The sequence below is a fragment of the Notothenia coriiceps genome, unplaced genomic scaffold, assembly GCF_000735185.1.
Source record: "Notothenia coriiceps isolate Sejong01 unplaced genomic scaffold, NC01 NC01_scaffold00003343, whole genome shotgun sequence".
NCBI lineage: Eukaryota > Metazoa > Chordata > Actinopteri > Perciformes > Nototheniidae > Notothenia > Notothenia coriiceps.
Genome location: NW_011336044.1, coordinates 44,436 through 65,482, shown reverse-complemented (window position 1 = coordinate 65,482; position 21,047 = coordinate 44,436). Strand labels below are relative to the sequence as shown.

The 21,047-nt window shown below is 38.6% G+C and overlaps 1 protein-coding gene across 1 annotated transcript; it reads left to right on the top strand.

The window, feature by feature from the left end:
- Positions 1 to 1,159: 1,159 nt before the first annotated feature.
- Positions 1,160 to 14,010, top strand: LOC104941401 (cystathionase (cystathionine gamma-lyase)). The gene is made up of 12 exons (XM_010766503.1): positions 1,160 to 1,445; positions 3,302 to 3,383; positions 4,919 to 5,014; positions 5,193 to 5,302; positions 5,911 to 6,045; positions 6,181 to 6,238; positions 6,594 to 6,671; positions 7,653 to 7,805; positions 8,519 to 8,640; positions 9,215 to 9,267; positions 9,647 to 9,785; positions 12,569 to 14,010. Exons 1-12 carry the CDS (start codon positions 1,260 to 1,262, stop codon positions 12,584 to 12,586), a joined length of 1,230 nt encoding a protein of 409 aa, XP_010764805.1. The 5' UTR covers positions 1,160 to 1,259; the 3' UTR covers positions 12,587 to 14,010.
- The last annotated feature ends 7,037 nt before the right edge of the window (positions 14,011 to 21,047 follow it).

Below are 21,047 nucleotides of genomic sequence, written 5' to 3'. Positions count from 1 at the left end.
ATTTTGTATTGTAATGCATATCACACACAGACACTTTGTTAGAATACAAATACAATAACATATTTTTGCTCTATTGATAACAATATCTTAAAGCAACGATTTGAAATGTTCATGATTTAATTTAAAGTCTTTCCACTTGCCCATATCAATGTAAGTTAGTCGTTTCATCACCAATAACATCCGAAAGTCAACCTAGTGTAATAGCCTAAAGAAGTCCAAAGTCTTGATTTAGGTTTAGAAAATATTAGTAAAAAGTACTCAGGATATTCCACTTTCAGATCCTGTCGGGAAGCAGAGAAAGAGTCTAGTTGAGATTAAAATATTTTTTTCAAAAGCATTCTTGCCAAGACAATGATGTAGACATAAAAACAAAACACATAACAAGTTAAATAAAATAAATCAAGGCATTAAGATTTACTACATTTCAATATTTTAAACCCAATTCAATGAGTGTTCTTATCTCACTTGTACATGATTTAAGTAAGTGAACTTACTTGGTTTCTATCTTGATTGTACTTTTAAAGTACACACTGCAGTTTGGACTCATTGACACGGGTCTGGCTCATCCGCGAGGACAGGTTTCAGTAGGCTGAAACAGTACAGACCTCCAGTGCTCCACTGAGTCAGGACCGTCAGGACAGAGCACTTCCTCCCCCTATGGCTCAAGAATGGAAACACAGCTAAAGGTCCGTTATGTGTGCCATGAGGACACACATGCACAGAACTAAATGTATATGTTAACCAACAAATGTTATAGTGTTGGTTAGAGAGAAATTAACAAGTTGTTGATTCCTTTTAGTTTTGTAAAAAAAACAGGTTCTTAATCTAGATTTAAATGTGGACACTCTTTTCATAGTGGTCTGTCAATTGTTGAAAACATCACCAACAGACCTCAAATAAATACAAATAAAACCATATTGAGGTTATTAAACTCATTGAATAAATTAAGTAAATCTGAAACAAAGTAAAATACAAAAGACACCGGTAGCCCCTCTTACTCAAGCAACAGGAAACGTTGCATCACTACAGCGCACACACAAGCACGCAAACAACGTTCTGCGTCATGTGTGTTGGACGCCCCCGCCGAACCACCAATCAGAGCCTTCCTGCGCTTGTTGATGGGCGTTGATTGGCTCACAGAGACGAGCCGTGCACGTCCACGTTTCCCCGATATACGTAAGGACTGTAAGGAACAGTGGCAATGCATAACCAGCCTCATTGCACTTTGGTAGCTTACACATTGAGAGGAGCGCGTTGCCATGGATCAAAACCACAAACCAGAAGAGCAGAGCGATTTGTTCGCCGGCTTTAGAGAGCCGTACAAATCCTTCGCCACTGATGCTATTCACGTCGGCCAGGAACCGGAGCAATGGAAGTCAATGGCTGTAGTGCCGCCGATTTCCCTTTCTACCACATTCAAACAGTTCGGACCAGGAAACCACGCCGTAAGTAGCCCGATATGTCTTGTTCCTCAAGGGGTGACGCTATGTTCCGGTGGTATGCACATGTAGGAAGCAGACCTTATTCAGCCTCATTCACGTGGGCTATAACGGAACATGTTAGTTTGTTGTTTTTTCAAATCAAATTAAAGTCATTTAACATTATGTCTCTGAAGCTAAATATAATATACATATATCTGATAACATATACATAGGCTATAGTTATCAGAATATATTTAAAGATATAATCAGTATTGACTGAATCACTCTTTTGTCTATGATGGATGGATAGATAGATAAAGTATTTCAATAATTCCAAACTACTATTCATCTTGACTGGATGTATTTTCCCTTTAGGCCATGTCTGGGAATCCAGACTAAAACTGGTTTGTGGGTTAAACTCAAGTTACTCACTCACTTCCAAATGTTCCCTGTAGTTCAGGTAGTAAGCTTTTTGCAAGCAAGGTTTAAAAAAAAAAAAAGATTAAAAAGTAGGTAGTAGTCATGAATTGTTTTACATATTGCCATTCTGGATGTGCCATTGTTATTAAACTCTCACACAAAAAGCTCATAAAAAGGTGTTGAGAGCAGAGGTAATTTAGGCTTACTCATGTTTATTTTTTCACACTAAGTATTAAGGAAGGAATGAGTGTTTAATGTTTCCCAGTTGTAAGGCTAATCTCGAAGCATATAGAATTAACAGCTACATCGGCCTCCTAAATGAAATTGTCAAACTAAAATAAATACGCCTATACACCGCATACGGTGATCTTCTGACCTCTCAACCTTGTTTTGTGGACCCTGGTATGTACTCCCACAATATCCTCACAGAGCTCACAATGCGTCCATTTCACCACGTTTGGAAAATATATTTTACCTTTCAAAACGGCAGCTGCTGCTCTTTCAGAAATGGGTTGACTACTCTGACAGCAACAGTTGCATAAAGCTTATCCACTGTTTGCTTTACCACAGCCCCATGTATGACTCAACAACATCCAGACTTTATCATAGCCAGCTGTCTAACATATGCTTGGGAAAGTAGGGCGGAAAATAACAAATATTTTAATTCCCAATTTAATCTGTTCATTCTTTTCTTGATTCAATGTTGCGTCTATAAAATGTCAGACAAAATATTGTGAAAACATATCAATGTTCCCCAAAGCCTAAGCTGCGACCTCAAATGTCCTGTTTTGTTCACAAGTCAAAGATATTTCAGTTAACTCCCATAGAGGGAAACAAAACAAAAACGGGAAATACTTATATTTTTTAAGCTGGATTGACTCAAACAATTACTGAATTCCAAATGATCAAAATAGTTCACGTTCAATTTAGTAGTTGTCAAGTACTAACTCAAATCATTTTTGCAGCTCTGTTGAAAGTGAGTTGTTCTTCTCTCAGTTACCCTGGTGGTTCTCACAGTTTCACCCGTGTATACACTCCCATCTTATTATTAAAGGATCCAACAATTGTAAGCCCTTTTATTTAAAAGGTAGCATCAGTAGAAAACAGCACTTTCAATGTTATAATCATTATTTTTGATGTGTTTTTTGTAAGCGCTGGCTGCAGGTGAAGGTGGCAAGCGCAAACAAGTTTGGAGGTTACGTTAAACCCTGTGAGCCTAGCATTTAGACTCGGTTTAAAGTCAACGAAGATTCTATGATAGGTTGATTCCAGTGTTCTTTTCCTGCTGGGCTCAAATGTATTAAAGCACAACTAAGCAGAGGGGTCTTGAATTACCCTTACTTGTATTTTGACTGATTTTCTTCCAAAACACTGCTTTTTGTTGTTGTTGGAAACACAGTGCACTATTACAAATGTTGATTTAGGTTACTAAAATATCTTCTAATCATGTTTTTATGTAGGGCTATGAATACAGCCGGAGTGGGAACCCTACAAGAGACTGTCTTGAGAAGGCTGTGGCTGCTGTGGATGGAGCCAAGTATTGTAAGTGATGCTATTATAACAGATGCCCACATAATCATGACATGCATATTTTACAAGAAGGAATGATTCAGCAAATTGTTGAATATGACTCAAACATTGATCATTATGTAAGAAATGGATTTTCCGCCTGTGATTCCTCTGACAAAAGAAGGATGTTTGGTCTTGTAAGGGAAACTTCTGTAGCAATGGAGAGTCAGGACTCAGAGAGACACGAGGAGAGTTGGAGTTTTGATGTCAAACACTGGTGGTTTATTTGGAGTAACGACCGGAGAGTTGACAAGACACAAGTTGACACAGCTGTTGCCAAACCAATTCTGAAGGACTCCTTCTGTAGCTCGAGGTTTTAACTAATTCGGAGTGTAATAATCAACATTCTTCATCAGTGAGACTAAACATTATGGACCCTGAACCTAACTAGAGCTCTCGTCCATAGAAAAGAGTGCGCGCCAGGGAACCTTCGTCCTTGAACAGTAAACTACCTCATGGCGGCTTGTGCTCTGTCATAGACTGGCAACAACAATGCGCCCAAGCTGCTCCTCCTTAAAAGAGATAGCAGCAATACCCAAGGCCGTAGACCTATGCCATGGGAAAGGAGACAGTGAGAGGAGGAAATGATGAACTGTGTCAAAGGTTGAATACCTAAGCAAATTATTCCCTAAATCCCGCGTCACACTGTCCCGAAATTGACACCCGATGGACACACGATAAAGGAAATGTTCAAATTCGGCTCTGATCGTAACAACATCGGGCCATTCATGAGGGCATCTTAAGCCATCGTATGACCGCCGGTGGAGTTTCTCAGGCTCCGGCAGAAACTACGTGAGCGGTAACTTCGTAAGGCACTCGTGAGGGCATCTTGTCAAATCGTGTCATCTTCGTGTTATCATCGGTCACCGATGATAGATGCCCTCAGATGCGCCTTACGAAGAGCAAAATTGGCCAATTCGGCAATTTTTTGGCATGCCAAAGATTTTGCCCCCGCTCACGAAGTTGCTGCCGGAGCCTGAGAAACTCCACCGGCGGTCATACGAAGGCTTAAGATGCCCTCACAAATGGCCCGATGTTGCTACGATCAGAGCCGAATTTGAACATTTCCTTTATCGTGTGTCGATCTGGTTGTTTTATTGCACAACAAAATCATGTAAACATATTATGTGAATAACCCAATTTGTGTTCTGTGAAACTGAAAAGGATATAATATATTATTTTGAAGGCGAGTTGACTGGAAGTTGTTGCTATGGAAACAACATTACGGAGAAAACTTAATATCTTCTACATATAACGACGGATAAAGTAAAGAACAAAGTCTGAAAATATCAGTACAGTATCATAGTACTTTATCATAATTGTTTGTGTTACTTTCGTTGCAGTTGTATGTCTTAAATGTAATGTAAATGTTGCCTTCGTGTGTGGTTCGGGGCCATCTTCGTGCGAAATTCACAATTCCATATTCGTGTGTCCATCGGGTGTCAATTTCGGGACGGTGTGATGCGGGCTTACCAGGTCTCACAGACTGTTGTGCTTTTTCCCTGCAGGCATTGCTGTTGCCTCGGGGCTGGCAGCCACAGTCACCATCACTCACATGCTCAAGGTGGGAGATGGCATCCTCTGCATGGACGACGTGTACGGAGGTGAGGCACCACTCTGTTACTGATTACTGTGTAGAATAATATGATACAACCATTTCCATACGCCACGAGAAGCCCACCATTTCCTCACACAATAGTTAATAGTGTAAAAGTGGAAGCATATTCTCTCCTGAGTTGGTTTTGAACCACACGTGGAATATAAACTGTTTTATTTTTCAAGGCACAAACCGCTACTTCCAAAAAATTGCTTCTCAAACTGGTACAGAGGTGTCTTTTGCCGACTTTACAAAGCCAGAGCTGCTGAAGGCCGCTCTCAAGCCCAACACCAAAGTAAGTCAAAGAATAATTCTTTAATAAAGTGCACTTTGTTTCGTCTCTTTTCTTTGGTCTCTCTTCAAACAGTTTTTTTATCACCCCGTCCTTTTTATAGCTGCTGCTTAAGGCTTATTTTAATAAAATGTCATATAATTGGGTGTGTCATTTGGTGTTAGCCAATTTCAAAGCAGTCATTGTAAGTCAGCACTTTGTGTTATGACGGTTCTAGGTGCAGTAAGTAAGCTGTCTTGCAGATATTTTCCAATAACAGTCATTGCTAGGGCTGTATAATATTGTCTTTTCAATTGTTATTGCTATGAAAAATTTCGCAACAATAAACACGTTGTGCGAGATGTTACACCCAGGGACTAATTTAATTATTTAAAAGGTAGCATCAGTAGAAAACAGCACTTTAAATGTTATAATCATTATTTTTGATGTGTTATTTGTATCGGTGTCTTCCATGTTAAGTTGAGTGGTTAATGTTCAATACAAAAATGGTTTCAATGTATTGAACTCAACAAGTAATTTATATTTTAGAGGTATAGTGAAAGCAGAAAAAGGGCAAAACTGAGCACCACAATTTTGCCACACCTTCCTAAACCTGCTGCTTCTTTCTGTAGCTGGTGTGGATTGAGACGCCCACCAATCCCACCATGAAGGTTGTGGACATCAAGGTCTGTTCTGATTTGGCCCATGAGTTCAACAAAGACATAGTGGTGGTCGTGGACAACACCTTTATGTCTGCCTACTTCCAGGTGAGAGTGACAGATGTACACTTCATGCTCGATTCATTTCTAAACGGCAGTTTAATAGCTTCCGGCTATCAAATGAAAGGCTCATGTCGAAAAAGGTCCTTAATTAACCCATGTTATTGCCTTGTGTATTCTCAGCGCCCCCTGGCTTTCGGGGCGGATATCTGCATGTATTCAGCTACCAAATACATGAACGGTAGGTTCTGCACATTTACTTATTTCACTAGCATAAGATTTATTTACAATGTAATATAATCCAAAGATGAAAAACACTAAATTAATTCATCAGCCTGCATGGTTATGTTTCAAAATGAGGAATGAGAATGACCTGCAGTCAGTAGTTTTCACCGGCAAACAGCTCATTTGTAAAGCTTCTAGGACATGACAAGACTTGATCTACCTCAATATTTTGTATTCAAGGAATTGTTTTGTATAAATATATTTTATATAATAAAATAATCTGTTAACATTCATAGACGGGCATAGCTCAAACATGCACTCATACACATTAATATCAAAGTAACATTTTTTCCTTTCTTTTCATTTGAAAGGGCACAGTGACGTGGTAATGGGTCTGGCCTCAACAAACCGAGATGACCTGTTTGAGCGACTGAGTTTTCTGCAAAATGGTGAGTCGAAAGAACAACATAGAAAACTACTTAAGCAGTCTGCATTGACTAAATGCAAAATGTCATGTTGGTTAACACAACCTGTTTTTACATGTCGTGGATTCCTTCCTTGTTTATCTATCAAGCCACTATACGCCTTAAACAGACATTTTGAACTAGTTTTCTTCCTTTTATATTACTTACAGTTTGAAGATTTGCTTGGCCTCCGATGGTTTGGATGGTATTAAGCGATGTGTTTGCTCAAAATAAAATAACCAACTTTTACATTTGCAACAAAGAAAAGAGTCCTTTACAATATTCAAAACAAATAAGCAAAATCAAATAAAAAACAACTTGTGTATTATTTCTTTCTTGATAATGCTTATATAACTTAAAGGGTAATTATACGGTTAAAAACTGTTCCTCGACAGCGTCTTTCTAGCAGGTTGCCCATCACTGTCACTTTAGAGGAGGCACCGTGGGAATTGTAGTCTTTTATAGCGTGTTGACTACAGACGTCACAATTAGGTGGCCTTTCTTATCAAAGCACAATACTAGCTCTAACAGACAAGACTGACTGCTTTAGGTATACATAACAATAGAAGAGTGCAATAAAGTCATTTAACAGAAAGTCTGCAAATACCTTCCAAAGTGATTTCTGGGCATCAAAGAAGAAGCCAAATCTTTAGTGACTCTGGTGTTACCACTTTTATATCTGAAAATGAAATGTAAATTCCAGTCACAGACCTCAGAAAGTTTTGGATTCATAGATGAAGCTCATATCCTGCTGTGCAACAGTATTTGGTGGACTGGTTATTTCAACCTGACCTACATTCATTCACTAAACAACCAACATATACCCCAGAGTATAATGTTCTGCACCAATTAAAAAGCTCTTCAGAAGGAGGTTTTGTTTATGCTTTTGTTGTTTGCCTGATCTGGGTTTTGGGAAGCTTTGTGACCTCATTTTCTCCCCACCCATGTGGTCATGCCATGGTTCAGCACTGGGATGTGTACCGTCTCCCTTTGACTGCTTCCTGTGTAACCGTGGACTGAAGACACTTCACCTGCGCATGGAGTGCCACTTTAAGAACGCCATGGCTGCTGCCAAGTTCCTGGAGGCAGATCCCAGGGTGGAGAAAGTCATTTTCCCAGGTAAACTGTCACTCTAATGTAGCAAACAAGTGTGAAATACAACCCCCCCCTACCAAACCGGATATTTACAAAGGTGTGGCCGTTGTCGCTACCTAATAGTTTACTAATGTATGTAGATATAAGACTTGTTGCTAAATCGTTAAAAACTTGGGCACATGAGCAAATGCTCCATTTTTCTCATAAGCAACTCTGCTGACAAATATTAACATGTTTTGTCTTTTTTATGTAAGGATAATGGATTCTTCATCACCCCTACCTCTAATTGCTTTCTGATTGTCATACTAGCACAAAACGCATACAAACCTTTGATTTTGGTATGTAAGGTTTGCTAATCATTCCTACCAGCTGGCTGCCGGATGTTATTAACTCATCGCCTCCCATTAACCCTTGCATTTTGGTGTTTTTTATCGTTTCCTTCTATGATCTCTACAACTACAACCTACATCTTCACCTGTAGCTGCTTGAATAGCAGTGTGAAACAAAGGAGGAGTAAACATTCAAGGGTTAGAACAAACTAGAAGAGCATGTTTAGAATAAATATGGTCTGTAACTCAAATTCAAAGAAGCTCTGAACTGCTTGCATGGATATTCAGAAATAACAATGCAAATGACCAGCGTGTTTAAACCCATTCCACCAACTTTTTCCATATTTAAGTGAGGAAGAAACATCTTATAGGCATCACCTGACTGTTTTTAACTGTCCCTCTACATAGGCCTGCCCTCTCACCCCCAGCATGAAGTGATGAAGAAACAATGCACCGGGTGTCCGGGGATGATCACCTTCTACATTAAGGGGCAACTGGAGCACGCCAGCGCCTTCCTCAGTAACCTCAAGGTTCATTTGACAGTTAATTTTGGTATTCACTATCGGCTGCTCAGTTTTGTGTGTTGTAGAAAGGCAATACTGTGAAGTGACTTTTTCAAAATGACTTTAATAGATTCCCAGACTGGTGAAACAACATTTAAACCACAGCTATAAGGGCGCCTTAGCAAAACACTGAAGTCCTACTTGCAGATTTGTCCCGTAGCTGCTGAGGTGAAACAGTAATTACAATGTTTCACTCATAAAAGGGTGCTATAAACATGATGTTGCAATTTGCACATTTAAGGGCTGCCATAAAACTAACTGCATCTAAATAATGTTTTTGAGTACATCCCAAAAATCATAAAATGTGTTCACCTTGGCCAAGTCCTCACTAAATGGATTGCTTAAACAGCATCTAAAAATAATTAAATGTAAGGTAATCATCAGTCCTCAGCTCATGTTCTCACAGGAAGACAAGATTGAAGTGTGTTGACATTTTTCAACGTTAGCAAAAAATATGACCATGGTGTTTGGTAACTTTCTGTAGTTGGTTACTTATCTTTTGTCTGACCTATGTTTTAATTCCTTCTTCTCCTTGTTTTAGTTGTTTGCCATAGCTGAGAGTCTTGGTGGATATGAAAGTTTAGCAGAACATCCGTAAGTATCTTTTTAAAGAATTTTCCAAATCAACATTTCATACATATTTTTAAAATGTTTGGTATTTAACATCACTAAAATGCAGACTGTGTTTCGAAAACAAGTGACAGGAACCGCAATACAGTGACAAACTTTACAAAACTGAAACTGAGCAACTGTAACCCAAGAAAGATGTAATGTTACTAGAGCACCACAAGGGGGCAGCAGATATCAAGGGAAATAATCCATAATCTATCTCTGTAACCGATTTTAATTGGGACACTTTATTTCCATTATAAAGTCTATGTCTGTGCTGTAATCCAATCTAAAACAAAATGATTATCTTCCTGTTTATGGCTCATATCTATGTGACACTGTCTTCTCTTCTATCATAATTTAGGGCGATTATGACCCATGCATCAGTGCCAGAAAACGAGAGGACTGCCCTGGGGATCAGTGACACGCTCATCCGGCTCTCTGTGGGCCTGGAGAACGAGGCGGACATCATCCAAGACCTGGAGCAGGCCCTGGCTGCTGCTGTGAGTAACATCCAACACCAGAGTACCAGAAAGTCAATCATCCATTTCATCAGCCGTTAAAAGGATGGCGCCACAGTTGTGGGAGGGTTTTATCATATTCTGCTCCCAAAATAAGTGATGGCACACTAACTTATTCTTCAGATAATGAAAGCGAGAGCACATGTCTTTTGAGTTTGATACAGTGAAACCAAAGAACAGCCGAGATGATTAAGAAGTGTTTTGGCTCGTTTTGCTGTGGAAAAAAAGGCTTCTTGGTTTGAATAATGTGTTGAGGCCTTTTCCATGAAACTAATGAGGGAAAAAAACAAACATTTCAAGGTGAGATGGGGCCATTTTTTACTTGATCATGGCGTATTTATGTATGGCTTCTTCAAAGCATTAGGCTGTCATCACTTGTTCATGGTCTTTTCTGTGAACTGATGAAAAAAACAGACGTCAGAGGGTCAATGATTGACAAGAGTGAACTGTTGAGTTGCTTCATCTTCCACTGCTACTGATAAAAAAAACATGCGCTTGCACCGACCAGATAACCTAAATATGTTTACTTAACATCAAGTCATTCTGCGGTATTTTAGAAATGTTGGTCCATTCATAAAGTAGGAAAATCTAACAGAATAGAAAACACTTCTGAAGCTTCTTTATTTAAAAACATAATGAAACACGTTGCAACCATAATAATAAGAGGTTTCACAAAACACCTGGCATATTTTGATTTCTGGGACACTCACATTCAGTTAATTCTCATCACTTGTAAGAACTGGATTAAGACTGTAAGCAGAGGAAAAACTCCATAAGAGCATTATGGGTACTGCAATTTCAAAAACATATAGCATGATTATCTAACAAATAGGACAGATAATAAAAATGGAAATAAAAACCATTAATATCAACCTTTTTTCCTCAATTATTTTTGACATTAAGGCAAACAGTCCTAAAAGAGATGGCATGATGATGGCAGGCAGTGTTAAGGGTCTTGTCTGAGGGAGGGGGGGCTCATGGTGTCAGAAGGCCTGTGCCATACATAAATGTATTTCTATAAAAAAAAAAAAATTGCTTTCAAGTAATGTATTTGCAAATGTTGCCACCAGAAAATTTCGCAAAACATGTATGGGTATTTGATGAACCACTTTCTCTTTACTTAACCAAATCTCACTTCCTACGCTGAGCTTTATGGTGTGCATGCTGTGAAAGAGATCTAGTTGCCACACGTGTGGTATGTAAATGATTAACAAGGCTAAATGCACCCGTTACAAGTACAAGGTTATATCTAATCTCAGAGCTCTGTGGACAAACACAATAACAAATATAATTGCTGGTGCATTATATTTGAAAGGAAATGGACATATTTCAAGAAAAAATTTAGTGGACTATCTAATTTCGAACATCTAAGAAACTGTTCCCTTATGGAGTTAGAACCAAGCAAGCTGCTACTTGAAAAAAACTCTGTATTTGACCCGTGTAGTGCAGAATAGGCCACGTCTGTTAAAATAAAGACAGATCAGGCCTGGAGAAGAAAGGGGCAATTATCTTGGGGATTATTTAGGGAGAGCCAGGACAGGAAGAGTTGCAGACCAGGATTGAGTTAGGTATGCAGTGGTTGCATACTGTGAACTTTTGTCGAGGGCTGTGGTGTATTCATCCATCCCAAGTCACTCCTTATGTTCCCCTCTGAAAGTGTTATATCTTTAAAAAATGCATGCATTCGACAATATTTTAGTTGTTGAAAAATACCAAAGTATTTCTGCTTTGTAGGCCAACAGATGGGTTATCAGAAGTACTCCAATGTGGCCAAAATCCATTCCCACATTTATGGCTCAGTTTTAGCATTTCTCCGTGTACCGGTACATTTGGTCCTCAGATCTCTAGAGCCAGTTCAGACATCTGCATTTGTATCACTTTCTTTCCACTCGATGAATGGTGTTTACATTTGAGGTTTTATTGTACCTCTGTCTTTCTTTCTGTCCTGGTAGCTGAGCTTTCATTAAATTCACAGTATAAGATCATTTGTTTTGTGTTTTTGTACTGTATCCATAGATGCATAAAGAGAAACCTTTTATTGGATTTAAACTTCATTAAACAAGCTCTATTGTGCTGCTTTTGAGCGATAACAACTGACTGGCTGCATTACTATGAAATGTAAGTTTACGAAAACCTTTTTTTGCCCCGTCATGCAGCCGTATCCTGCATGGCGGGCTGCACCTCCTCTCCAGGATTCAGATAATGTCTCTGAATCGCTTTGCTGACCATCCGCAGCAAATGGAAATTAAATGGAGACAAATATCTCCTAATGGCGGTGTGGTTCGGGGTAAAAGGCACCTCTGATGGGTGAATCGTTTAATTGTATGAGACGGCAGGTCAGATTGGGACAGGCGGTTACATATCCGGTCAATCACCCTCATCCCAGGGTTAGTTTTGAAGGACACACTTTGCTGTTGGTTAACCATTTTGAGCTCTACCAAAGGTCAATGCCATTTGCAGCATTGTTGCTGTGAAATGCTGGATCTGTGGTGTTTTATTGACATGTTTTCTCTGGGGCGGGCCCCTCAGTTAATCTGCGTTTGACCTGTCTTTATCGGAGACGCTTTAGCATACTGACTCAGCACTTCCAGCGTAAAGAAGATAATTGACTGTCTTTTTTTTTTTTCTTCAAGAAAGTGTTTGTCATTTTCACAAAAAATGTAGGTTATCAACTGGAACCTCTTGTCTGTTTGCTGCTTCCTGGCTGTACAGATTATTGATTTCACTGGTCATTCTTTTTCTTTTCCTGTTGTCTTTTTTAATAGCATCCAAAGAAGAAGTGAAATGTCTTCAGGGATCCTCGAGGCTGAGGTTGAAGTCAGTCAGAGTCGAGATGAAGACCTGAAGTATCAAATCATCGCAGATCAACGCTTGCAGAGATTCAACATCAGGGAACAAGTTGTGCCATCTGTGAATAATTAACACAAATTTTATCAGTGAATTGTTTAAATGCCTCTTTCTAGAACATCAGTTTTAATCCTGTTTACCTTATGCTGAGTTTGCTTTGTTTCCTTGTTTTTATTATTCAGTCAAAAGTGTTTAGTATAACTTTCTGCAGGAAAACACCATTTTATTTAAAAGAAAAGGTCTGCAATGCTTGATGAAGGTGCTATTTTGTAAGGAACACAAACGTTTTGAAAAAATAAGAAAGGTTCAATGAATTCTTCTGGCGAAAACTTAGAAAGCCTTTAATCGAATGTCTCTTAGACCCCACTTAGAAGCACAAACAGCTTTCATCAGAGTGTTTACAGCTTAAAAGACATTTCTATTTTTAGAATTTGACCATGAAAAAGCCTAACGATTGAAGGCTTTTTAACATTTTGCCCAAAGAGTGCCTTCGACCTTCTCTTTTTTTTTAAACTGTAGTTTCTGTATAATCTCGCTGTAAACGTTGTGTTCAGGCTTGTATCCTAGTTTTGATGCAGTCTCAAAACGTCACTGCCCTTAGTACTGCAGCTGTTATGTGTATTCATAATTCTCGCAAGCTTAGTGTCTTCTGTAAAAGATTACATTTAGACAATAATAATATCTTATTAGACTAACCAGGCTAATGCAAGCGAAGACAACGCCCCCATCGATTGTTGAAAAGTCAGACAGATTTTCTTTAATATTATATATAATATAGCTCACATATTTAATGCTCTTCAAAACCATTAAAATCCCCAAAAGAACAAAAGAAAAACTCCATTCAAAAAGAATGGATAAAAGTGTGTGCATTTGATTCCAGAATATTTATATGATTGATATTATGCTTAATGTAGAGTCTTCCTTGTAAAGATGAGAGGAGTCCTATTCCTCATGTTTGAGACTAATCAGGCTATTAGCCAATACATTAGGTATGTTTGGTAAGCATATGCCTTATTTGGAGCATCATTTCCCGGCAATGATGATGTTGAAGGTTTTCATAGTAACAACTGAAGGCTGCTACAGGAGTATTCCTCCTAATGTTCGTGATGAATAATTATTACTGAAACGGTAGATGAGTGCTCTTGAACTTGAAGTCAACGTGTTTGGGCTAATGAACAAAGCAAAATGTCACCCACCAAGGGCAGAACATGCGTATTTCACTCAGCCACTCCCACCTTCTGCTCTCCTCCTGTAACATGTTGGATCACTGCTCAAGTATTCACCTCATTTGGAACAGACCACTCACAATCAATGTCATTTATGTAACCGACAAATCCATTAAAATCAGTTTGCAGTAGAAGTCTCTGCGTCTCTCACTTCCTCTCAACCATTCCATTTACAAACTCGAAGCAGTGTTATTGTGAGTTCAGCATCAGTAATCGTAGACAGTCTATAAGCCACGTCTAATTTAGTCCAGGATAGTGGTGGGCTGCGCACTGTGGGGTCTTGGATTATGGATCAACAGAGCAAGTTGTCGTACTAATGACCCGACTATCAATAACATTTCCACCAGGATGCTCGGATCAATTATAATCTTTAAAATGTTAAGGTTGACTGGAACTTTCATTTATTGTAACTTACGAGCATGTAATGGGTTTTATACCTCGAAGGTGCTTCTGATCAGCCATTAGGGTTTTGTCTAAGCCATCCTGCTACCTTTTTAATCTCTGCCAAAGGCTGATTTGATCATTTAGCTGCCACAAACTCTGCCCCTGAAGTCTTAATGAAACCTGGCACGTCCAGTTAGCTTGTGTATATTCAGGGGGAAGTGGTGGAACAAATGGAAACAGGACTGAGGGAAGGCCCAGCATCTAAAGTAGAGGTGCGACTGAGGTGTTTGAAATTCAGCTCTCCTCTCACCCGGATTTGACTCATGCGGAGGGATCTTGTCGGTGAGTGTGAGTGGTTTAACTTTCTTTAAAAGCGTCATTATTCAGTGCAGGTTTGTTGATCAGCTCTCTTCAGTCAGCTGGGGACTTTTTTATTCCATCCGATGAGTCTCAAACATGAATGTCTGACGATGCGACCAAGTGGAGACACAGTGTGTCTGCGTGGGCTTTAGATGTTTATTTTACAAATATGACTACTACATTCACCGCTTCATAATGTCGGCTATCATTCGTTAAAAAAACAAAATGTGCGGCTTAAGTCTCGAATATAAACAAAGTGGCTGTTTTTATTCCTAATGTGTGATCTCAATCTGTTGCATCACTGATAAAAAAAGAAGCCACCCACTTGCATTTACTGGAGACCGTCTGCCCTCCATCACATCTAAAGTCTTAGATGACATTAAGTAAGCAAATGTGTAGATAAGAGCTTGGAAGGCGTCTGGCTGTGTGACAGTGGCAAAAAGGGGTTTGAAATATTGACTTGCGTTACCAGAAATCCTGTGAAGTGACATAAACTGTAAACAGCATGGTCATGTTGGTCACACTAGGGAGTCTTTGAGAACTACAGCAATTCACAAAAACATACCAAAGAGATGAATGAAGCCAAAGATGTCCAGCTTTCTCTTTTTTTCTCATCAAAGTGAAACTATTCCTTTGACTTGAAGGTCTAGCACTTCAACAAATGAAAAAGGGCTGATGTTGTCTGTTACAGCCGTACCTTGCAATCTTAGAGAATGTTCTGGCTGCCCACAAAAGTCTTATTATTTACATCATCAGTTGAGAAGCATTCAGGCAACTTCCGTTTGCCAGTTTCATCACAGCATATTTCTTTCTAGCTGTGTCTTTAGACACGTAGAAACTCAGATAACAGGAGGCTATAATAACTTTTACAAAGCAAGCTTTGTTTGAGATGGAAACATGGCAGAGACTGAATTGACTCAAAATATCCTGATCAAAGTTTGTTTGTACTTACTGACTAATGTTCCAATATCTGTTTTGTCATTATTTGACCATACCAAAAGTCAGCTAAAAATATTATTGTTTTGCCGCACCAACCAATACACAGTGATTACTAGGAAACCGTTATTAAGTGGTATAGATAAATGAAGTAAAACTTGAAATTCTGTCATTTAAATGCTGTTAAAAAATCTTCACTTAGCAAGGTACCTTAATTATGGTTGCTCGCTCAAACTATTATTGTACCTGGTCTCTAGACTAAATACCCCACCAGAAGATTAAAGTCGATGATTTATCGTAGTAAATCTGTATCAGATCAAACATTGGAAGTAAAACATTTGCTTATGAGTCGACAAATGATCCCTGAATCCATAAACTGTCCTACATTTGTTTGCAGGGAGGAGAGACCTGAGGTTAAACAGCAACGGTTTGTGCACTCTGTTTTATTATCCATATGAATGACTGGGTAAATGAGAAAATAAATAAACCTGTTTCGCAGTTGACTTAAGCCCAATGTTTGATGAGGAAGAGTTTTAACAGCAGTCATAATTACAGATCTGTGTTACCGATATTGAATTGGGCACATTGTCCTTTTTTCTAAAGTAGATTTAAATAAGACAACCAAATGGACCAAACAAATCCAGTCCAGCTGACCTTCAGAGCATCACAGTTCATTAACAGTGCCATGTTATATAGCTGGGTTGCATTGGACGTCCACATTGATGTTCATTTTTACAGCATCTCCGCCATGCCTTGTTTCTTATAAATGTCAGCGCTGCCGGCTCTCACACTCACGAATACTATAAAACACAGTTTAATCTCACACTTCACAAGGTTTTTACGAAATTGAAATGGACAGGAAATGGCCATAGTTGTTTTCACAGATTACTCTGCAATTGTTTAGAATTATCCTCTTGGTTTGAACCGAGGGTAACCAAGAAAACATCTATTTGAGGGACTGCAAATGAAATAAAAACGATAATTACACGTCTGAAGGGTTTCAGACCCCATTTCTTCTCTCAACCACTCTGTTCGAAAGGGTAAGGACATAATTAGACCTGTATTGATTTTTAATTATGTCAATGTTGCTGCTGTTCTGTGAAGACCAGAAAGAACAGCTTCAGGAGCAGTTGTTGATCTTGTGAGTGGTTAGGTATGTTAACCCATTTATACTTACAACTGAACTGCATTAGAGGTCAGTGATCGAAAAACAAGTTTGGAAATGTTGGCTGTTTCTCTGTGGTTTGACTAAATGTCAGTGGATGTACGCTTAAACACTGCTGTCATTAAATATATATATATATATATACAGTGGGGCAAAAAAGTATTTAGTCAGCCACCAATTGTGCAAGTTCTCCCACTTAAAAAGATGAGAGAGGCCTGTAATTTTCATCCGAGGTATACCTCAACTATGAGTCAAAATGAGAAAAAAAAAATCCAGAAAATCACATTGTCTGATTTTTTAAGCATTTATTTGCAAATTATGGTGTAAAATAAGTATTTGGTCAATAACAAAAGTTCTCAATACTTTGTTATATACCCTTTGTTGGCAATGACAGAGGTCAAACGTTTTCTGTAAGTCTTCACAAGGTTTTCACACACTGTTGCTGGTATTTCGGCCCATTCCTCCATGCAGATCTCCTCTAGAGCAGTGATGTTTTGGGGCTGTCGCTGGGCAACACAGACTTTCAACTCCCTCCAAAGATTTTCTATGGGGTTGAGATCTGGAGACTGGCTAGGCCACTCCAGGACCTTGAAATGCTTCTTACGAAGCCACTCCTTCGTTGCCCGGGCGGTGTGTTTGGGATCATTGTCATGCTGAAAGACCCAGCCACGTNAACTTAATAATACAAATGTGACACAAAATAATGTTCAAATGCTTTACAATAAGTAAGTAACACAATTAGTTGAAACTAAAGTGGTAGTAAACTTGTCCAGTGGACAAGTTTACTACCACTTTAGTTTCAACTAATTGTGTTACTTACTTATTGTAAAGCATTTGAACATTATTTTGTGTCACATTTGTATTATTAAGTTGATGTATAACTGTATAGTATCTTAATTATTTAAAAATATAAGGTGACTAAAAATGGCAACTGTATTTTCAGTTTTGGCAACCAAAAGCTGATGCCTGGTTGCCAGCCTGGCAACCACTTTTAAAAGTTAGCGTTGAGCCCTGCTCCCATTTGATTCTCCTGCAATGCCAAGATAATGCTGAGAAATTAGGAAACGCTTCATTTTCACAGCAATAACCATTCCACGCAATAATAGCCTCTGCGAACTTGCCATATGTGCATCTATACTTTTATTGACTCCCTTCTTTATTTGCATCGTTTTTCAATTCAAACCCAGCAATAGGAGCATTAAACCAATTATTTGCTATTAAGAACATTTGCGTAGATGTTTTTTACTTTCCTCCTGTGTATTTTTCTCCATTTTAATCAAAGCTCTAGCAATTTGCTTTCCAATGAAAATGTTATAAACAGTTGCATAGAAACCTGAATATTATGCTCTATGTTTTTTAAGAAAGTGTTGAAGTTACATTGTTATGGAAATGTTAGGGTTCCCATGATGAGGTTTTACATTTTGTAAAACCCAAAAGAGACCCACATAAAAACCTAAATTGACCTAGATGTATTTTGTACTGATGTAATTGCATGCAGGCACGTAATTAACTGTAAAGCAAAACAAGATTTTATGAGACCAAGTGAACGTTCCGGCCTGCCACAACCTCCTGGGGTTTGGAGGGAACACTCAGGATGATCAGAGGCGGGTCCTATTGAACGCAAACCAAATCTCCACTGGAAACCTGCACGACATTTTTGCTTTGTGTTTGTCTCAAAAATCAGAGCCAGACTCTCGTCGCTGTCGGTAAGCAACATTGGCAAGGTGACATGGAACAAAATCTCAAAGAATCATTAGAGGGCACCTACGTTACTCTCTGATTGGATTATGTTGTATTTTTCATATTAGATATTGCTTACATCCACACCTAGGCCTTCAGTGGTGTCCTATCTGAATTATTTAAACTATTTAATACCATCAGTATGATGCCACAGCTATAGAAACCACCAATATTATACAGAAACGCAGTGTAACAGGCGATTTCATCACAGACATCTAATGTAGCGATGATGATGGCCATTACTACAGCAAGAAAGCCAAATAACACAATTCAACAAGTCTTCTGTAGGCACAGCTGTGCTGCATACATCACCAGAATAATCAATAACAACCTAATGTCATTACCAACGGTTGCTAAAGATGCAATTTTTACGACAACTCCAAATCTATCACCCTGGCAACACATGATGGCTGAAATATGATTGGATAAAAGCATAAAACATAAACATACAATTATACTGGAAGCAGAACAACCAAGAGAAAATCTATTAATTGAAGGGAATAGACTATTAGGAGTAATTAAAAACATATTCATAGGAAAAATAAAATGGGTAAGTCGGTGATTCTGTTAGCCAGCAGTTATATATTTTTCATATTTGCTACAGTGGACCATAACTGATATCAGCCACTGTATACAACCTGATCAATAAATATATTTTAAAAATGTGAATTTATAAATGTTTTATCAATGCACAATGATTTAGAAAATACATACACACCTGCATTATTTTATCTAACTCAACTAACACAACCCTATGACCGAGGCTAGATTTTATTTTGAAAGTAAGAGGATGGGTCTAACAGGATGAGCCTTCACTTCCTGGTCAAATTGAACAGATGATGCACTGCTCTAGGTTTGAGTTTGCACTCAGTAGCCAAACATTAGCATAAGAAGCCTCGTTCAGTATTAGCATAAGGAAAACTGTGTTTTACACATCTTTTGAATCATTGCTCACAATTCTGTCCCCATTGACGCATACATCTTATTATTTTCTTACAAACCCATGCCTATGTGCTCATTAGGGTTGACTTGCAGACTCCTGTTTGGTACTCTCTCAAATCTTTGTCGTCATTACCTCTTCCATAATGCATCAGAGAGCTTGGGTTATTTATTGAACCAATTAAGTGATAATGATAAAAATTACATTTGATGGGTTGTGGGAGGTAGAGGATTTTCCTTGAAATGTGGACTGTCAATTCAAACAATACTCATCTATTACAATTGGAACTTAGAGATTGATAGATTCAAATAAAATTGCCTTTGTTTGATTCCTTTTCTTATCTTAGATGGGAAACTCATATTTCAGAGTCAGGTCAAAGCCACTGGCTAGGCTTTCTCTGAAAAAACCTTCCACGTATAGAAATGTGGGTACATTTGATTACCTCTGAGAGTTTTTTGTCTCCTCCGGCCTATCTCGAGACCTATCTTTTTTCCCCTCTCTCTGAATAAACAGCCCATATCTCTGGCAACAATTGACGATTGATTGTCCCTTCTTTCTCAAACGGCTTTGCCTTACTGCTCTGCCCCTTGTGACGGGATTCAATCCACCCCCATAGCCCATAACAGCTCATTCACATTTAGCTGACGGACTATGGGAACATTGGATGTTGTGGTAAAACCACAAGATGACCGGCAACTTTAATAAAATTACGGAGCTCATTGAGGAGCAATTACATCGAAACTTCAGCTGTGGGGAAATCATTTCTCCACTTATTGTTATTGAAAGACAACATCAGGGTTGCCCTTTTCATGCATTCATTAAATATATTCTTTGTTTTATGCTGAGCAATTTGGGTAAAATCCAAGAGAGATATTGACTCTGCTTTGAGTCACAGCATCTATTAAAAATGCATAGTTTGTTTTCTGCTGACTCTCTTCAGGAAATAACGAAAATGTAAATGACTTCATAAATAGAAATGCTTTACCCAGGCCAGTGCTTTGCCGAGCAAATAAACTCTAAAACATTAATAACCCGAGCCTGTTTTTCAGGTTTCAGGCTCGAAAATGACATTCCCAGAACAAATGAACATAGCTTCCCTTCTAAAAGGGTTAAATTAATAATCTTTTTTCTCAAAGTAATGATAAACCTGTCAGTTGGATGTAGACAAGTCAGATCCAATATAGATGTTTTTTATTTTAAAGAAAATTCAGATTGAACATGGTAAAATACTGTAAATTATAGTGTCCGTCCAAAAAATATGTTGTACTTATAGTGAAAACTAACCTTGGAGGATGGGTTAGTAGACTAAAAGCTTTAGGAATCCAAAGTACAACATATAATAAGTACCCTGTATCAAGATTGATGCAAAACAAGTGATATTTGACCTTTTTAGACAGATTTAACAAAAAGAAAACCTCTTCTGGGGCCATTTGGGTGGATTTTTCATATCTCTGTCTCCCCTTACTGGATTTTGACATGTGACATCTCTTTCTAACCGTCAGAGCCAATGGAATCGAGGGGAACTACCACGTAGTCCTTATTTGGTCATGTGTGTGTGTTAGACTGCCGCATAGCCTAGACCGGAAGCAGCAGCCACTCTGGTGGCTACCATTAGCAGCTAACTTTGCTCTGCGATATTATATAAA